The 21,800-nt window shown below is 37.2% G+C and overlaps 1 protein-coding gene across 1 annotated transcript in view; it reads left to right on the plus strand.

The window, feature by feature from the left end:
* Itpr (Inositol 1,4,5,-trisphosphate receptor) overlaps positions 1 to 21,800 on the plus strand; it is a 1,293,714-nt gene that overhangs the window by 934,657 nt on the left and 337,257 nt on the right. Inside the window, exon 41 of the mRNA XM_090387283.1 lies at positions 6,886 to 7,043. Within this exon, the coding sequence (XP_090243409.1) occupies positions 6,886 to 7,043 (158 nt within the window). The remainder of the gene's footprint in view (positions 1 to 6,885; positions 7,044 to 21,800) is intronic.

The following is a 21,800-nucleotide window of genomic DNA, read 5'->3' on the forward strand; positions in this document are numbered from 1 at the left end:
AAATTAACCATTTTAAGACATTCTGATTTACTGGCATTGCTCTATTTCTCTCTACAGTTGTTTGTTGTACTCATCACAGTCATGCAGCGTATTAGCATTAGTAGAGGCATATGATGCAAGAAAGCAAGCTTATACATGAGTTAAAAAAAAAAAAAAAAAAGACTTCCCATTTCACTCACCCATCCATTCACTCCAAAAGTTTGTCCAGTTCTTCCTTCAATTTATGTAAGCTATCAACTTTCACAACAACAAATGGAAGTTTGTTCAAGCAATCAACCACCTGCTGGCTAAAGGTAAATTTCTGCACATCTATTCTACCGATTGTCCTTTCTCAAATTGAGTTTCGTTTATGTCCCCATCTATATAGTTTTTTTGACCCAACACCATGGGATGATATATATTTTTTATTCATCCTCTGGAGTGAGTCATCAGGAGAATCTGACTCACCATTTGGCAACATCAGATTGGACACGTCTCGAATTGAGACTTTACATGCTCTGATGCTACTGGCCCACCTTCTCATGGTGTGGATGAGTACCGAAAACCATCCCTCCAGGTGACTGATGCTTCTAGGTTGGGTAGTGAAACAATTAGAACAACACAACAAAACATATGTCCGCACATGTCCTATCTGTATACAATGTACTCCCCAAATTCAAATTTTGCATCCCTTATATCTGAGCGGCACCATATCTCTGATATATCGGGGTAATGTCTGCATTGTGATGTCTTGACCAGCAGTCAAAATTCATTAAATTTATTTTATTTTATTTTTAAGATTTGTTACTACTTTGTGGGCTAGACCATCTATATGGAAGGCCTAGACACAGTAATGTTTTCTGAAAGAGAAGCTGGTATACATGCTAGTATACTTGCACCTGTTCTTATTCTTAGTTATGCTAACACAGCCTAAGTATTTACTTGTTCCATGACTCACAACAGGCCTTGAAATTCCCTGTCACCTTTCTTCCAAGCAGCTGCATGTTACAATAGAAGCTTTGCAAGAATCGCTTTCACTTCTGCCTGTGGCTATTGTTAATCTATTAGTTTCCCCCCCAAACTGGCAGTTTTCCAACCCACCTAACACTGCCTTGATAGCATCAGCAAGTATTCTTGCACCTTTTTTATTTAAGCATATGCCATCCCTGGAGAAGCAGTATTGCCTATTAACAAACACAGACCATGCTGAGAAACATTCTGCCTCATTCGCCTTGCACAATCTCTCCAGTACCAAATTTATTGACAGGGCTCTCATCATGTACTCTTCTGTTGTGCCTGGGCAGAATTGCAGACACTTTCAAATTTAGCCCTAATGCACAACTTTTTTTTTAATGTTGACCTGTGCTTGTTAAGTTCTCAGATCTCCTACTCTTAATGTCATTAGTGCCAATATCTACAAAAATATCACCTTTTGTGCACTTAAAAGATGATATCTTCTATATGTCATAAACTTTGCCCCTGGCCCTATTCAACCTGTCCTTTCTGCACAATATATTACCCATTTTTCCCTGACAATAGCTACTTCCTGTGGGACTAGCACATTCTGCCTGGGGGAGTTGCCTCTATGTTGCATGATATGTATGCTCTGGTAGTGAGGTGGGTGGCTGAGAGCTTGATAGCCCACCAACTTAATTCCTTTGAAGGCATCCACCATGTTCTTCAACTCTCATAAAAGCATTATGCAGCCAATGTATACGGTTGTTGTTGACACCATATTTACGGATGTTGTTCACACCATATTTGATTCTAGCTCTTAACCTGTTGGAAAATGTCTACAGAAATAAATGCATTACAAGAATGCTTGCTAATCTTTGCCTTTTTAAACTGACAGAGTTCAAACATTTCCATTCTCAATATATGACAAGTAATGGCTTACACTTATCCACCTGAACTCCTCTTCAATTAACCTGTAATGCATCTTTTTTTGCTAATAGAGAAAGAACCTACTGCAAGCATCTAATATGAGGCAACACCATGCCTCATGTTAGTATATATTTAGAAATATGCTGATTCCTTTGTAAGGGGAAGGGTTTTTGATCCCACCAAACTGTTGGTTGTTGTGTTGCCGAAAACAGTCAGTATTGTGCTTGTTATATACACAGTAAATTATGTGAAAATGTGGCTTGAGGAAAGTAGTATTTAACAACTTGTCTGTCTGGTCCTGAGTTGAGTTGTTATCCAGCCAAATGCCTTTGTAGTGAACTGGAATACAGAACAGACTGTAACTATTCCTTCTCCTCACATGAAGTCACCACTGGAGGTGAAGGAATGGACTTGCTACTTCCTTAGATTCCTAGTTGCTTAATCCACAAAAAATAGTACTGTCATTGGATCCAAAGGTGGGTCTACAACTTATTAATATGCTCTAATTTTTGTAAATGTGATGCTGTCCAAATACTTTTGGAAGATTTTTTTAATTTAATTTTTTTTTTTCTGACCCTATTGCCATGAAACACAGGGTGGGATTTTCTTATCAGTACAAAGTTTTGGTATGATAACAGTAGGCTGCCCACCTTTACAGAGCAAGAACAGAAACTAATGTGTGGCATACTCTACCACACATTGGACTAAGAAGCAGATAACTCAACATAAATGACAGAACCCACACAAACACCACTCTGTACAGGTTAGAAGCTAGTCTGGCTTGTGACCACCTCCATCTAATAAAAAAAAAAAACTTATGGTTTCCTTAATTCATTTAGTTTGTTCATTCACCTCTTTGCCCAGACACACAACAGTGGCCGGTTACTTTATAATAATTCTTTTATATTTATTATTACAATTATGGTGAACTGGCATGCAATTGGTACCCTTTATGCCATTCTTATAGGATTATCCCAAATCTTTTTATTTGCATGCAACTAATTTTAATTGTAACCTTAACATATCTGGTCAGAAGAATATGAATAAATTTAAAGGTAAATTGGAAGTATGCCACGCTTTAATTCACATTACAATGCAACACTATTTATAAAAAGCTTAAGCTCCTGTTAATTGTAATTCTACAAAAAAGAAATGCTTACCTATGATATCAAGCTTTTATATATCAAGTATTAGTACACACTTAAGTAATACATATAAACGTTGCAAAAGCATAAAACCTTTTTCATAAAAGCATAAAACCATAAAACCACCAAAATATTGACACTAGAGAAAAACTAATGGCAATATTAGATTCAGCACACAAAATTCACATAACAAATAGTTAATATAAACTTTTTTGTTGCATAATATAATATAATTTTTAACATGATGTAGACTTTAGATTCAATTCATCTGTAATGCTACCAAATAACATTGACTCGAATCTATAAAATGCCTTTATTATGATAATATAAAATAAAATAAAATACATGCATACTGTTCATATAACTGTATATTAAAATATTTAAAAAAATAAATAAATAAAATAAATGTATAACAAGAATAAAATTCAATAAAATATATAAAATTAAAAGCGATAAACGTTTAAAATCACTAGAACCACTAACACAGGTGCTTTCGGCTGCAGCAGCAGCCACCTTCATCAGCTATAATGGTTGCAGAATGACTGACAATCTATATGTACCACAACATGTGGGGAAAACGAAATGCAGACTGCGGGATCGCCTAGGGGAACACAATAGAGCCCTTAAGACTGCAAATTATAGAGGTTCAGCATAGCAGAACATGCTTGGGAAACTGGGCATGGCATTACAGCTAAAGAAGCCGTGATTGTGGATAAGGCACATGGCTTTTGGAACCGGAAATGGCTGGAGAGTGTAAGAATATGTTCGTCCAAGTGCTACAGTCTTAATAAGGATAAGGGCTGTTGCATTCATCCACTCTTTGAAGCCCTTATCCTACAAAGAGACAAACAGTTTAGAGTGGCCCCATCCAGGTTCCGTTTCCAATGCATGAGAAGTGAACCATGCGCAGACACCATAGTTCATAATTCAGACCTGCTGAGATGTATGTGGCACATATAGATTGTCGGTCATCCTGCAACCACTATAGCTGATGAAGGCAGCCACTGCTGCCGAAAGCTCCTGTGTTAGTGGTTCTAATGATTTTAAACAACTTTTATCACTTTTTATTTTATATATTTTATTGTATTTTGTTCTTGTTATACCACATTTATTTTATTTTATTTTGTTTTAATATGCAGTTATATGAACAGTATGCTTGTATTTTATTTTATTTTATATTATCATAATAAAGGTGTTTTATAGATTCGAGTTAGTGTTATTTAGTAGCATTACAGATGAATTACAGAGTTCCTGACTCCAGAGGCCTTTTCAATGAATAGACTTTAGATTATCCATCGGATTTTTCATGTGGCATTACATTAATGGTCTATAGATATACGCTTCTAACCAGCAGTTCTCTATCCCTCTGAGTGCCAGATAACACAGCTTTTACTATACTTATAGCTTGAAGGACCACCATTTTGTTTCAAGATGGCAGATGAAAATAAATGCTATCAGCATTCCCTGATATTTTGCCTTAATTTCCATTGTGAGACCTTACAGAAACTAATTACAGAGTAGAAAGATGCTTCAATAAAATCAGTTGTATTGGAAACATGATGTGAATTAATTTACTTGTTTTATATGTTTGAAGTGAATTGTTACTTGTTTTATATGTTTGAAGTGAATTGTTACTTGTTTTATATGTTTAATATGAATTAAGTTGTGAATTAATTAAGGAGAATGAAGTTACTTGTCCCTACAGCAGGATATGATGAAACACAAAGTGTCTGTTCCAAGATGTTAGTTTGTTTTTCTCTAGATAACAACCCTGATATTTTAAAATTTGGTTTTAATTAGAGAAAAAATAAATACACACTTTGTGGCAGATACTCTAAGAATTGACATTAAAGTAAAAAAGTAAGGTTTTCATTTTATTAGTTCTAGTATTACCATAGTAGAAGCCAAAAACTGTGGCTAAGCTCAATTATCAGCCTTTATAAGCAGAAGCCTCACACACCACAGAAACTCATAATCTCCGTTTTTCTGAAAGCTACTGCTGCTGCTTATTAAATAATTTTATTACTACTAAACTCTCTTTCACGTTGTTCAAGCAAAAGTACTGAAGGTAGGGAGCATTCAAAAAATAAGTTACACTTGATGCCATCCATCTCTTGGTATAATTGCACAACAAATGTGGCGCATGCATGGAAAGAAGTTCATATCGTGTGCCCCTGGTAGGTGAGTTTTGTTGACATAGCAGTAACAGTTGTGTGGGAACAAACTTTCATAATGGCACATCAGCTAGAATGTTACTCCAAGTTCGAGGTATGCAGAACAGTACGATTTTTATGGGCGAAACATCTGAATTGTTCCGAGATTCATCGAGAAATAACAGCGGTGTATGGGGAAAATGCAATGTCATGTCCAGCCATAGTGAAGTGGTTCCAGCAGTTTGAAAGTGGTCGCACAGAATTGACAGATGCTGATTGAAAAGGAAGGCCATCAACGTCGACCACTGCAGACGTGATGCAGGTTGATAAAATTATTTGCAATAATCGAAGACTCACAATCGCAGAAATGGCAAAGGAGTTGGATATTTCAATAGGCAGTGTTCATTCCATTGTCTGTGAACATCTTGACTATCACAAATTGTGGGCACAATGGGTTCCTCATTCACTGACAGACGAACACAAAGGTCAATGTTTTTTGTCTTCTCTAGCCTTCCTTCAACGCTATTCTGTGGAAGGCCATGACTTCTTACACCACATCATCACTGGTGATGAAACGTGGGTGCACCATTTCACCCCACAAACAAAGAGAGCATCTATGGAATGGAGATACACATCGCTTGTGCGAAAGAAATTCAAAGGTGCACCATCAGCAGGAAAGGTCATATTCTCTGTGTTTTTTAGACTGTGAAGGAGTTGTTTATATGGAATTTATGGCAAGAGACACAACAATTAATGCTGCCTCATACTGCCAAACATTACGGTCTTTGCAAACTATAATGCCATGAAAAATAAGAGGCCTGGAAAGTTAAGCAGAGGTGTATTTCTCATTTAGGGCAATGCCACGCCACACAATGTACACACGCACAACATGACACTTGCTACAAAGTTTTGGATAGGAGGTATGACAACATCCGCCATACAGTCCTGATCTTTTGCCTTGTGACTATCACATCTTCAGCACACTGAAAGAACATCTATGAGGACAACGATTTTCAAACGATGAGCAGGTGCAAACAGCAGTTTGACAGTGGCTGAATGACCAAGGAGTGGATTTCTATTATCAGGGAATCTTTTAGTCACACGTTCTGAGAAGTGTTTACACCAACTTGGTGAATAGGTGGAAAAGTAGTGCATGGTATGTGCTTTCTATTGCATAATGTTACATACCTAAATAAATACCTCTTGGGCTACAATGGTCAAGTGTAAACTTATTTTTTGAATTACCATCATACATATATATATTTATCGACAATGTGTCTTCACAGAGCACATTATTTGTAAACATTTGTGCAATGCATATGAACCCTGTGCATAAAATGGTTTTATACACTGGAGTGTCTTAGATTCCCCTTGCCTCCAAGTGCCTGACCTAAGGTAAAAAGAAATCCCAAAGCATTCTGCTTTTTCTTCGAAATTATTGGCAATCCTTTTAAAAACTGAATAGCAGAATGTTATGTGGATAAACACTATTTTAATTTGGAGTTAAATATGCTTGAAACATAATTAACTTAAAACATGGGGTAGAAGCTTAAATCTGTTATCTGAAAAAAAGGTTTTGACAGTCCGCAAATTGCTATTATAATTTCTTTTTCTGCATATATTATAAGGACTAAGTATCCCAGAATTAGCCAATAATTTAGGTTATGTTCTATTATTTATTAACGTTATTGAATTTGCATCCAGTTACTATTTAATTTTTTTAGCTCCCCATTCTTATGCTGCATTAGAAGAAATTCTTGCCGAGAAGGCTGAGAAAGCTAAAGATGCAGAAGAAAATAAACTTCCACCTGAAGTAATGGTGATGCAGCCAATTCTGCGATTTTTACAACTGTTATGTGAAAATCATAATTATGACCTCCAGGTAAGATTTTTTTATCATACATTCCTTTTATGGAATAATTATTTTTTTTTTATGGAATAATTTTGCATTATATAGTCATTTAAAAATGTTTCTTAAAATGGGTGCAGGGCATCAATTGTACATAAAAGTAAAATGCAATTTTCAGTTATTCAATGCAATTGCATGACAAAGGCTATGAAATTAATTATGGAAAATGGCCTCTGTCTGAAATGTGTACCATTACAACAAAATTTTTATTATTATCCTACAAATGTCTGTATTACACTGAAGTCATTATTCAGCAGAATTTGCTGATTCCACTGATGAAAAATCAGATTCTTTCTTTTGACTCTTATGAATTTTTTGGGTTCATTTAGTATACATGAGATCCCATGAAAAGAAATGAGATTCAGTCACATTCTATGCATTTCTAATAATTTTATTATGAGAAATGCCAGTGGTTGGAAGTGCTTTTATAAAAATAAAACCTGTAAATAATATTGAGATCAGAGTATGCATATTCATCTGTTGTTTGAGTCTCTGGGTGTGCACAAGGAGTAGAGTTACCCTCCATTGCACTTCGCTCTGATTGCCAGTGATACAAAGCTTCACTCCTGCTCCTCCTTGTTTGTTATCAGTCCTTTTCTCCTCTCTTCTCTTCCACTTTTTTCTCTGTCCTTTTTTCCCCCCCTCATCTTGCTTTCATACATACTTTCTGGTGATGTATGTTGCTCTCCTGTCACGTGTCCTTGAAGATATCCCTTTATATATCACTGTCTCTTCCCTTAAAATGTTGGTTGATAAAAAGTATTGTCACTACTCAAAAGGCTTCTATGACTAATTTTTTTTTTATTTCTTTTATGTGATTTTATCCCTAAAAACACTGCAGCCATTATCAACCCACTGCAGGATGAAAGCTTCCTCAACAATACATGTTGAGGGAAATGGACCATAATCTGCCATGCTTGTCCAGTGCGAGTTGGCAGATCAACCATATTTAGCAGTCAGGGGCTTGAACCCCAGTCTACTGAAAAAGTGTGTGCTACTTCACTCCCACTCTTTACCACTCAGCTATGGGTATCCCTATACTATTTTTAATTTGTACAGGGTTATTTTGTTATATAACAATAAATGCTTTACACAAGTAGTGTGTAGACAGGCTGCCAGGATCACTCATGGGGATTTGTAAGTGATATACAGGAATTTTACTAACAGGAATAAGGAGGTGATCATTCCTTTGTATAAAGCAATGGTTAGACGATATCTTGAGTGCTGCATGCAGGTCTGGAGGTCTCATTTTAGGAAGGATGTGAATCTATTGGAAGTGCAGGGAAGAGCAGCGATATTGGTGAAGGGTACAAAATGGTGCTCTTACAAAGAAAGGCTTCAAGTTCTACAAATTGCAGTATCTAAAGACCGTATATCACTTGCAAAGAGATCTTATGGAAGTGTTTAGACTCTAAATGTATTGAGTAAGCTCAGTGATGATAGTATGCTTCATCTTTCTCAAGCTACACATATGAGGAGGCATAAATTCAAATCGAGAAAGGATGGATGTTCAGATTTTTGCATTTGAATGAGCAGTTGAATGTTGGAACAAACTTCCACATGTTTTTGTTGTGGAAATGGGTAGTTTGAATAAATTCAAAGCAAAATTTATCTATGTGGGATTTTTTTTTTTTTTTTTTTTGCTGAAAATGTATAGACTTACTTTTATTATTCAACACTATTACTAATTGTAATCTGTAGCAGTTTTTTATTTATTGTGAAAGTATGACTGATATAAAAAAAAAAAAACCTCTAAAGGTTTGCATCACTCATTGATCTATAGTTTTGAGCAAAGAAGTAATGTTTAGAGGCAAAAAAGCAACTTCAATATTAGGATGTGCAATTTTAATTATTTTAGATGTTGGGAGTATTGTTCAGAACCAATCAGGTTTCAAACGCATTTTTTTTTTTTTTTTAAATGTTTAGCAACCGCATGGATTAAAGCAGCTGTTGTCTCAGTCTCTGAGGACTAATGCAGTTAACCCCAAGGCTTCTTCATTAGCTTTTGAAAAAATAAGATTTTTTTTAATAGGTTTAATGGTTCAAAGATATACAAAGCATCACAGACTTGATTGTTTATTTAACAGGCTTTGCACTGTCAGTTTTTAAGAATTTTGATTTTAATCTTAAAACTAATTAAGACTGTTTGCTTGTGATCCTAATTCTATTACTTTTACTTTTTTGCACCTTTCAAAAAAAAACGTTTCCCATCACTCTTACTTTCCCCATCCAACAAGTAACAAGTAACTAGCCAGTTCTGCCTTAATACCAAACTCTACACCTCAGCCATCTTGATAGTTAATTTACAAGATGGGTACTGAAATGTTTATGGCCTTACATAGAAATAAAGAAAATCAAATTTTGAATATAATCTTGCTTGGTTATTTGGTTCTTTGTAAGCAGTTGCAAAAAAAAAAATAGGTTCATAAGTTTATTAACCTCTTTCTTGAGAACTTCTTCAACTTTGTTTTCTTTTTCCCAGTTAATGGACAAATTTCAACATCATGCTATCATAAGGTACTCAAGAAGGGTTTAACAACGAAATGAATCTGTGATGTTGTGATACATGATATGTACTTTAGGAACTTCTGCTGCATCATATGTCATGAAAAAATGGACATCAGAATTCAAGTGGAGAGAGAAAGAGAACATCAAAGATGAGCCTCTTAGTGAACAAGCAACAATAACTAATTGCCAAAAAAAACATTGATACAGTACCCAATGTTGTGGTGGAGGACTGGTGATTAATAGTTGAAGAAATAATGTGGGATGTAGGTATCTCGCATGAATGGGTGCAGAACATTTTCTGAGATGAACTGTGTTCACTAAAGGCTTCTGCAAGATGGGTCCCACTGCTTCTGACAGCAGATGAGAAACATGGTCGTTGCAAAACTTCCAGAATTGCTAGCATGTTACGCAGCAGATCTGAAAAATATTTGAAAAAAATTTGTAAGCATGGACTAGTCATGGATCCACCACTGTCAGCCTGAGCTAAAGTAGCCATTCAAACGATGGAAACATACAAGTTCACCACCTCCAAAGAAGCAAAAATGGTTTTATCACCTGCAATGGTGATGGTGGAATTGTTTTTTGATTCCAAAGGAATAAAAGTGGTAAACTATATTCCAACACATCAAAATGTGAGAGCATTGTCTTTGTTGCACAAGGAAACCTGCCTTGTATCAAACTTTTTGATACCTACCTTGTATTTCAATTACCTAAAACTTGCTGCCGAAAAGTAAACTTCATGAGAACCAGCATTTTATTACTCCCTAATATTTTAAGATTTTTTTTTTTATTCATGCACCTTGATTCCAAACTCTACTACCTCCATTTTACTTATCTGTTCAGGTCCTCATACAACTCAGCTAACCTAAGATATGTAGCTTTTGCCAAGCTTTACAATCCACACATTCTAAACCATTCTTTATATATGCCTCTCACAACTCAGTCATTTCTCTTTGAACCCTCTCTGGACACTGCCTTTTTCTTTTTTTTTTAGGAGCAGCTTTCAGACCTAAGTGCAGTATTCCAAGTGCTCTCTCACTGTTATCTTATAGAGAGGAACAATCAATAACATCCTTCTACTGAATTTCTGTTCTGATCCAACCTTACATTTGGAAGCATAAACTTTAGTTGCCTTCAAATTTTATTAGCAACTGATTCAACTTATTTTGAAACAGTATAGCCTGGTTTTGGTCGTTAACCACCCTTCCTACCTTCAGATCATTAACAGATTGATTTCGACAGCTTTTCCTGTATTCTTTAGTCATTATCATTAAGGAAGATTAGAAAAAAGAGGGGCTCCAGCACCACCTCTTTGGTGGTGCTGGAGCCCCTCTTTTTGGTGGTGCTTTAATCCCTGAGGAACTTTTTTTGCTATGCTAGACCCAAAGAAACTCTGTTTGACTACTCGGTCTTATTCAGACTCTGATTCAATGAAGAATCTTATCAGTAACTTTCATTTGTGGAACTGTATCAACAGCTCTGAAGATTAAGATAAATAATGTTGAAGTTGTTTCTTGCATCCAACTGTTTTTATGATTTTGTCATAATAATTAATCAGATTGATAAGTAAAGGCTTCCCCTTCACAAACCCATGCTATGGCCCATTAAGAATACCATTCCAACTGAAATGATTGTATATCATAAACTTAACCATAGACTCTGATCTTATCCACCACCAAAATCAAACTCACTGGGCTATACATACACTGTTCATGCTCCACCTAGAAAGAGTGGACAGATTTACGTGAAAAATTTTGTGCATATCTATTATGTATGTGCTAATGTAATTATGCATACAGAATACACTGAGTGGACAGAAATCATGTGATACCTACCTAGGCCCACCTTTCACCAAGATAAGGGCAGTCACATGGCAAGACATTGAGTCCACAATTTCATGAAAGCATTCCACTGGTATTTCCATCTATGCTTGCTGCACCGCTCTCTATAATTCTGTTGCATTCCTGGGCGGAGGATCCAAATCTCGAACGAACTTTTCCACTGTATCCCAAAGATGCTCCACAGGATACATGTCTGGTGAACGGAGAGGCCATTCCATGGTGGAATGCTCTTAGAACCATATTCTGGTCATCATGGCTCTATGGGGAGGCGCACTGTCCTGTTGGAAGAGTTGATTGCCCTGTGGGTGCACAATGACCATGAAGGGATGCAAATGGTCTGCAAGGATGGACACATAACCTGCTCAGAGATGCATCTAGACGTACCAGAGGTCCCAACGTGTACCCTTTCTCAGCCCACAGCACTGCCCACTATGAGATGTAATTCTGGAAATGGCTTATTCCTGATACACTCTGGATACTGTCGAATGGGGATAGTGCAATTTCTGTATCGCCTCCATGGTAGAATGACCCATATGTTGGTCACACACTATCATTCCTCTTTCAAAGTTGGTTAACTTATGACATTTATCCATACTGACATTGAATTACCGTCTATGTGGATGCAGTGTACCTATATACCTGCAAGGTGGTGGGTTTGTCCACTAGTGAGAGGGGTGTAGTGTCACATTGCCCAGTAACCAGGTATCACATGAAATCTGTCCTTTCAGTGTGTTGTACTTGATAAATGGCGATTGGCAAAATACTACTGCCTTAGCCACTTGATCAAACATGGGAGTGCATACACCTCAATCAGATCACCTGCGAAGTGATCTGATGAGGTGTATTTAGCATTATCATTAGCATTAGTAGAGGCATATGATGCAAGAAAGCAAGCTTATGCTTTTCACTTTTCACTTCACCCCTCCGTTTCTTTGAAATACCTGTCCAGCTGAGCCTTAAATTTATTTAGGCTATCAACTTCCACAACAAGAGATGGAAGTCTGTTCCACCAACCAACTACCCGCTGGCAAAAGGCAAATTTCCACACATCTATCCTACATCTGTCTTTCCTCAATTTGAATTTATGCCCTCTCAGGTGATTATTCTGAGCAAAAGGCAGAATCCCATCAGCATTGAGCATGCTCAAACCATTCAAGGCTTTATACACCTCTATCAGATCACCTCGCCAGTGCCTAGTTTCCAGACACTGTAATTTGCAAAACTTTGCTCTTTCTTCGTAAGAGCAACCCTTTGTTCCATTCACTGTACTCTTTCCAGCAGCTCTACATCCTTCTTGAAATGAAGCCTCCAGACCTGTATACAGTACTCAAGGTGTGGCCTGACCATTGCCTTATACAAGGGAATAATCACCTCCTTATCCCTGCTTGAAAAATCCCTTTATATCATTGATAAGACACCATGAGCTACTCTTGCAGCCCGTCTGCAAGACGGGCTGCAAGAGTAGCTCATGGTGTCTTATCTCACATAATTATGCTCAGAGAACTTCACATAAGCTCACATAATTATGCTCAGAGAACTTCATATCTGCCTGCACAATTACCCCCAGGTCCTTTTCATTCTCTACCACTGTCAGTGTAATACCACAGAGTTGATACGTTGCTGTTTCCCATATGTAGTACTTTACATTTGTCAATGTTAAACTTCATTTGCCACCTCTCAGCCCATCTGCTCAACGTTTCCAGATCTTGTTGCAGCAGCATAGCGTCAGTAGTGTCCTTAACAATCCTGCCAATCTTTGTATCGTCTGCAAACTTAGACATTAAGCTTGATATACCATCATCAATATCATTTATAAATACAGAAAACAATAATGGACCCAACACTGAACCCTGAGGGACTCCACTAATAACATTAGTCCACAATAAGCAGTGTCCATTGATTACCACTCTGTCTTCTTCCCCTCAACCACCCCTTTATCCATAGCAGCAATTTGCCTCCAAGGCCACACTGCTCCAATTTTTGTAGCAGTCTTCCATGTGCAACAGTATCAAAAGCCTTTCTAAAATCCAAGTATATAATATCGAAGTTATTCCCTGCATCCAGTTCTTTTGTGACTGCATCATAATATCCAATCAAATTGTTCAGGCCAGACTTCCCCTTAACAAAACCATGCTGTGTCCAAGCTATAACTGAAGTCTTGTCTAGATGATCCTGCAGTGCTTCTTTAACCAGTGCCTCCATTAATTTTTCTGGAACAGAAGTTAAACTCACAGGTCTATAATTACTTGTGTCAGCCTTTGATCCTCCTTTGTGAATTGGGGTTACATTTGCACATCTCCAGTCTATGGGTACTTCCCCTGAGTCCAAGGAAGCTCACATAATTATGGCTAAGGGTTTGCTTACTTGCTTTGCTGCCTCCTTTAATATAACTGGATAGATTCCATCCACCCCAGGTGCCTTTCTTTTGTTTTTCTTGAACAATTTCTCCTCCACTTTACTCTCAGTTATTACAAGATTATCTAGCTTACTGCCAGAGTTGAATACACCTCTGGCATTCCCATCACTGAATAACTCCTCATGTGTAAATGTCGATGCAAAATATTCATTTAGTTTGTTTGCTACGTGAGCAGGATCATCAACAGTTGAACAATTGATATCAAGTGGACCAATCTGATTCATCCCCTTCCTTCTAGAGTTTATATAAGTAAAGAACCCTTTGCTGTTTTTCTTTGCATCCTTTGCCAAAGATTTCTCATAATTTGCCTTCGCCTGCCTAATCTCCTTTGTAACTTGGTTACAGATCAACTTATATCTATCATAGGCTTCTGTGTCACATTAATTTATATGTATCCCATGCATTTTTCTTCTCTGCCATCTGTCTCATTAGTTCATCTGACATCCATTTAGGCCTAAACCTTGAACAATATTTCTTAGTTGGTATGTAAAGCCTAGTAGCTTCCAAGATAAGTTCTTTGAATGCTTCCCATTTTGAGTTTGCTGTTGGTAACATCATCAGTTTGTCCAACTGTATAGAATTTAAATACTGTATCAGACCATCGTAGTCGCCTTTACGAAAGCAATAATCCTTCCCTTCACCCCTGATGGTAGTTACCTCTTTGAGTAAATCCCACTTCAGCACACTGTGATCACTGCCACCTAGTGGTTCCTCTATCTGCAGATTCTTAATGCATGAAGAATCACTACTGATAATCAAATCAAGAGTATTACTCCCTCTAGTTGCCTCCCGAACATGCTGATGTAGAAAACAATCATCCAATAAATCCACAAAAGCCTTGCTAGTGTGTGAGTGTGTATAAAAACTTGAATAGTTTGAGCAGGCTCAGTGTTTATGGGATTCTTTCTCCTGCTCAGATTACACGCCTGAGGGGGCATAAATTCAAATTGAAAAAAGACAGTTGAAGAATTTTGCCCTTAGCCAGCAGGTGCTTGATTGCTAGAACAAACTTCCATCTGTCATTGTGGAAGTTAATAGCTTAAATAAATTCAAGGAAGAACTGGATAAACTTGGATGTGTGAAACAGGAGGGTTTTTTTTTTTTTTTTTTTGTTTGATGTTTGCATCATATGCCTGTACTAATGCTAATACGTATACGTTCTTTGAGTTACCAGAGTTCAAGCCTTTGGCTGCTAAATATGGTGCTGTTTCTTGTATTCTCTCTATCTTATGAACTCCTCTGACCATGCGGTTGTCCTGGAGTATAACAAACTCCATACCTCATAAAATGAAAAAAAAAAATGAAAAATACCTCATGGAGTGAGAAACAGTTAATGCAGTGGTTTCCAAATGTGGACTGTGGAACTACTATATTTCCTTGTTCAGTATTCTGCCAATTAGCAATCAAATTATTATTTAAAAGAAAAAACAATTAAAAACAATTTTTATGAAAAAAGCTATTTTTATTAAAAAAACAAGACTATGACATCCATTAGTGCATTTGCATCATTACTACATAGTTAATTTTTTTTTAGATAAACTGAATTTTGTACATTTGCATCATTATTGTACATCTCATATTGTGGAATCCTACACAGTGAGTTGCCCTCCTTATACTTTGAATAAGTAAAACTTCTGCATTAGAGAAGAAAAGACTACTATTACTTATTTTATTCTTATTGTATTCTGTTACTTATTACTCTTCTCTAATGGGGAAGTGTTACTTATTTGAAGTATAAGGAAGGCAACTCCTTTAGGATTTCACAATATACGAGTATGAGATATTACAATAATGATGTCAGTGTACAAATTTCAGTTTTTCTAAAAAAAAATTACTATGTAGTAATGATGGAAATGCACTAACTAATGTATGTCATAGTTTTAATTTTATATAGTTTAGGCTTTCTGCCCTAAATTATTATTAGTCTAATAATGCAAGACTTGTACCAGAGTAATTACTGTAGATATTCCGTTTTTTTTTTTTTTTTTTTTCTCTGTACTGATTTACGTTTCTCATTGAGGCAATATATCAATATTGATCTCAGCAATTGCACACACACACACAAAAAGTGAACATTTGTCCTCTGTGGGGGTGCGGAATGCAAATAAGCTACTTTTTGCAATATATTCAGTTAATTTCTGTAACAAGCAATTACTTCCTCTCTGCCCTTACAAAGGGAGAACTTGGAACAACTATGTCAACACATGGAAACAGACATTTCATTTCAAAGAACTGAAAATGAACCTTAAGGCAAATAAACTGTTTTATAGTAAGGTCCCGTGTCATGTTGGGCAGTTGATGGGCTAGTGTTAAAACACACAATTATGTGTTTTAATTATAAAGTTAAGATACCAATTCAAAATGCACAAAAAATTAAAATTTATGGAAGAAATACATTCAAAAGCCAAACAAAAATTCATAATCTTCCAATCAAACTGTGTTTCACAACCCAGTATGGCTAAGGATATTCAAGAATGAGCCTTGAAAATTGTGGCTATATCATTCCCTCCATGGAAATTTATGCATGTGGCCTGAAACCATTTCAGCAGTGGTGCCATTTATTATTTGAAATGAGATTTCAAACATTTCCAAAAATGGCTGCAATATTTGTGTACATGCCTGTTGCAGGATTCATATAGCTTGCTGAATGGTGTACTGTTAGGTGCAATAGTTTTCAACAGGCAATTCTTATGTTCCACAGCTCACCATTAATCAGAGACAAATGTGAATTCTTGAGCAATGATTTTCAAAATGATAGGCAAAAGAGTTGTAGCATCCCTCTTCTTGATGACATGCACATACCTACTTTCTGACCCATGTCATATACACCAAAAAGCCATAGTTTTTTTTTTTTTTTTTCTGTAAGTTCTGTCCTCTGATATTTTGTCTTTACTAACAGATTCATCAATTTATTCAGTTCGGTGAGTTCCCCCCAAGAATGATAGGATCTCTCTCTAATTTCTACATGTAAATCTATAGATTCTGATAATACTCAGCAAGCAATGGATATTGATAGAGACATATAAACCTGTCTTTGGCGCCTCCATAGCCAGGTGGACAGGAGCAATAGTGCGTAGCACATGCTTCTTGATTAGACCAGAGTTCAAGCCCGTGACCACCAAATATGGAGGATGCGGAAGGTCAGGGAATGACCACCGCATATCCCCAGCCCTGATAAAGGGTGAGGGTTGGCATCAGGAAGGGCATCTGGCCGTAAAAATTGTATGCCAAAAAAAACAATAAAAACGCTGACCTCATATAATAATGGGAAAAGGCGAGGACAAAAAAATATATATATAAACCTGTCGTTAATTTCTAGAAGGAATACAGATAATTCTTAGATGCTTTGTGGTATCACTTCTCCAGTGACTGAATTGAAGTCCTTATTACAGTAAGAGTGTGTGTGTGTGTGTGTGTGTGTGTGTGTGTGTGTGTGTGTGTGTGTGTGTGTGTGTGTGTGTGTGTGTGTGTGTGTGTGTGTGTGTGCACGCACGTCCATATATGCAATTGAAGCATAATAAAAACAGAATTAAAGAAGTTAGACATATTTTGCTCTACTCCAGGAAAATTGCTTAGATTTTCACCATTCTGCATTTCAGTTTACCTGTGCTCCATAACTGTTAAAGATCGACTTGATTATTATTTTTCAAGAGAAACTTTTTTTCAAAAAGTAAGGAGGTTGTGAGTTCGAGCCCCTATGCTTCCATGGAAAATGCATGGTTCATTGTAAACTGTGGCACTGAAAACCTGGCCTTTAATAATTAATTCAGTATGTTTGCAGTCATAATGAATATGTAAATTTTTCTAGCCTTATTCATATTGAGAATAAATGGTGCCAAGCAGCACTCCTTCGGGATGACTTGAACACACTTCAATGATGGTCATTTAGCAGATGCTGCTAAATGCAAGGTCTTACACTTGAGGAATAGCAACCTACAAATAAATTATACACTTGGTGGGGCTGAATTAAAACAGTAGAGGAGGAAAGGGATCTGTGAGTTATAATACAGGTGAATATGAAGTTTTCTGAACAATGTAAACAGTCAGCCAGGAAAGCCCCTGGTGTCCTATTGATGATTTATCAAACTCTATCCTGTAGAGATAAGGAGGTCATAATCCCATTGTATAAGGCGATTGTAAGACCACATTTGGAATACTGTGTTCAAGTACAGAGACCTCATCTGAAAAAAGACATCGAGCTTCTTGAAAGGGTCCAAAGACATGCAACTTGCATGGCGAGAGAGAGAGAGAGAGAGCTTTATTGCAACAACGAGATAGTGATGTACATAGTTGTTTGTTTGTTGTTGTTTGTTTGTTATTTGGTTTTTAGGAGCATTAGCAACTAAGGCCATATTGCTCCGGGGATATGCGGTGGTCATTCCCTGACCTTTCCACATCCTCCGTATTTGGTGGTCACGGGCTCGAACCTCGGTCTAATCAAGAAGCGTGTGCTACGCACTGCTGCTCCTGCTTACCTGGCTACAGAGGTGCCGATGTACACAGTAGTGCAGTTGCAACTGCCCATCACGGCACAGTGGCCAGGGGTTAACAATATAATGTAAAAGACAAAGTTCCCTGAATAAACCAAAAAAATAAAAGAGTACAATAATAATGAATAAGTTAAATAAAATATTAGAAAGATAGAGAAATGAATTGGGTATACTAAACATTAAGTGAGCGTACAGAATATTAGTCACAAAATACATAATATAAGATATACTGTACATCGAATAGCATAATTATATACATATAATTATCAAAGAATACTCCGTAGTAGTAGTAGTTGGCCAAGGCCACCCACTACAGAGTATTCTTTTTCTATAATGTCAGTCCTGACTAAACTTGTTAAAATCAACATCTAGATCTTGGACGTGTGATAACATCTGCTGAGGAAGGAACCAGTACAACAGGTGAAGGCACGTTTTAAGAGGGAATAGCTGTGGATATGCTTGCAGATGTTGCCACTGGGATCCTCCATGCACAGTTATCCCAGAAGGAGGAAGAGGAGATGAGACCCGTCATGTGTTTAACTGTGATAACAATTCTTTCATCAATGAGCCACGTGAGCCTTGGCAATTGAGTGTTTTAGCCATAGCAGTGATTCAGAGCTGGGGAGGTAGGCTGAGCTTGTCGCAAGCCCATTTCAGAAGCCAGTACTCAGACGAGAACACTGGTTTGGTGGTAAAGGGAGATGCGAGTGTCCAGATCTCTGCAACATAGAGAAGTGGGGGGTAAACAGTTGTTGAAATGTATCTGACAATGGTGGATGTGTCTGTCACATGTTGAAGATGCTGCTTCCATAACCATCTAGTCTAGTGGCTTTTGCAAGAAGCATGTCTACATGTTGGCTGAACAGAAGCTTTGGGTCGAATCTGATCCCTAGGTCAGTGTAATTTTGAACAAGTGGGATAGAACTGGATAGATTTTTATTGGGATTAGTTTTAGCGAGAAAACTCTGGCTTCTGATTTCTCTGGATTGATTGACGCATAGACTAAATTGCTTGAGATAGGTAGCCATTGCTGAGAGAGAGAGTGGATGTTAGCTCTTCTGAGATTTGTGAGGATCTTGGTTTTCCTTAATTGGCGTGAGTACTTTTAAATCGTTGGCATATATTAGGGTATTTATCTCTCAAATTACCAGTGGAGCAATGAGGGAAGTGAAGAGAAGAGAAGACCGGATAGTACTGCCCCTTGCGGGACTCCAACCGAGATTACTTTACAGTATTAGGATTTATCTGCAGACAGTTTCATTATGCGGTTATGCAGCAGAGATGTCAGGAAAGCTAAGATGTCACCACCTATTTTATAGTGGTTCTCTAGTAGCTTTAGGGCAGATGGGATGTTCACAGCATCGAATGCAGATTCGATTTCTGCGTAGGTGGCTGCTAGTTCTTCTCTATTCTCAAAGGCTGTGATGATTCTATTGGTAGTTTCTAGAAGATTGGTCACAGTTGATCTGTGTGAAAGTACATAGTGAATTTGTATGGGGTTTTTGGTAGGATCTGCTTGGTGAGGATCAGAAGCAGTACTTTTTCTAGCAGCTTCAACAGGCAGGATGAGTTTGAGATTGGTCTGTAGTGTTTCACATGTGATGGAGTTTGAATTTGTGTACTTGGCTTGACTAGTTATCCCTTCCATTGGTATAGGAAGCAGTGGTTAGAGAGCACCAAGTTAAAAATATGTAATAGAGCTTGATCAGCAGGACAACTGTATGAGGAAAGACTCCGATTATGTGAGCTACAGACTTGGCAACCAGACACCTCAGAGGTGCCCTGATTGAGGTTTATAAGGCTCTGAGAGGGATTAGTAAAATTAATGACGGCAGATTTTTCACTGTTCTAAAGAATTCTAGAACTAGGTCATAAATTCAAATTACAGGGCTTGAGGTTTAGATTAGATTGTAGGAAGTTTTCTTTTAACCAGTGAGTTGTTGATAGGCTGGAACAAGTTGCCTTCACAGGTAGTCAAGGCTGACAATTTGAATAAATTCAAAGGTCAATTGGATACTTACCTGTGTGAGTAGGGAAGTATATGATTTGTGTTTTCTTATCTACTTAGTTGGGATTTTTTTTTTTTTTTTTTGCCAGTGCAACATAAGCCTGTGGCTTCTTGCACTATATGACTATTACTAGACAAAAATGTATTTATTTATTTATTTTACTTTCAATTATTACAGTATTTTATATTAATTTACATTCTGATCATATATGTTCTGAGCAACGCACTTCAAGGCATTACCAAGGCCAGGTTATGTCAGGGAACTAAGTATATGCTTTCTATATCTCTATTATATCAAAAATTTCAAAACTCACCTTTTGTTCACGTGAATCCTTGCCAGAAACCACAAGTCAAGCCTTCTGGTTTCTTGCCAGAGCTGTTAGTTGCAACTTCTGTCCATCCATACTTCCACATCTGTTACATCCTGCTCTCCATAATAGCATAGTGGTTTCACTACTTGTCACTCATTTAGCAAGGTCTCAATTTGTTTCCCATCCATGATTGGAGGAATTTAAAAGTCCTCTCCAGTCAAAGCTGTAGTTAGCTGATCTCAGAGAGAGGAAATAGAGCCTGCCTTTGAGTCATTCAGTGTATTTCAACCTGCACAATATGCAGATCAGAATGTGAACACACAGACAGACACAGACACACTTCTACAGACAATACATAATGGCATAATATGGCCTAAGTCCTTATTTTGCATTCCCATCTAAATGTAGTAGGGGCAGTGATACAAGAAAGCAAGCTTATACTGCATCATCCAAAAAAAAAAATCAAACTACCCATTTCACAATGCCAGATGAAGTCTGTTCCAACAATAACTACCTGCCAGCCGAAAGCAAATTTCTGCATATCTGTTTCATAACCACTTTTTCAATTTATGTTCCCTTGTGTATGTTGTTCGAGGAACAGAAAGGATGCTGTGGCATGTGGTTTACTCATCTATTCAATGCCTACACCTCAGTCAGATCTCCTTGTAGGTGCCTAGTTTGCAGATTCTACAATTTGCAGATTTTTTTTAAAATTTTTTCTTTTGGTTCACTAATCTTGTTGCCCTTCTCTGCTCCTGTTCCAATAATTCTACATTCTTCTTAAATTCAGGCTTCCGCTTCTGCATGCAATACTCAAAATTCTAACTCCTAACCATTGCTTTATGCAATGGTATAATAATTGCCTAATTGTCTGTGCTGATAAAAATCCTGTATATCATTGAAAGACCCCTCCCCCCCCAATGAGCTGTCCTAGCAACCTGTTGTTCAGCGAACTTCATATCTGACTACATAATTATCACCAGGGCTTTTTCGTTCTCCACTACCCTTGGTGTGGTACTACACGGTTGGTGTTCTCAACCTTCAACCCATGCACACTATATTAAAGTGCTATGGGATTTGATACCTTTTGTTTTTGGGATAGCTAAAAAAATACTAACAGTAAATTTGTCAAAAAGTTTCTAGATCTCATGATTTA

Source organism: Mastigoproctus giganteus, chromosome 13 (assembly GCF_048544385.1).
Source record: "Mastigoproctus giganteus isolate SK-2022 chromosome 13, ASM4854438v1, whole genome shotgun sequence".
NCBI lineage: Eukaryota > Metazoa > Arthropoda > Arachnida > Uropygi > Thelyphonidae > Mastigoproctus > Mastigoproctus giganteus.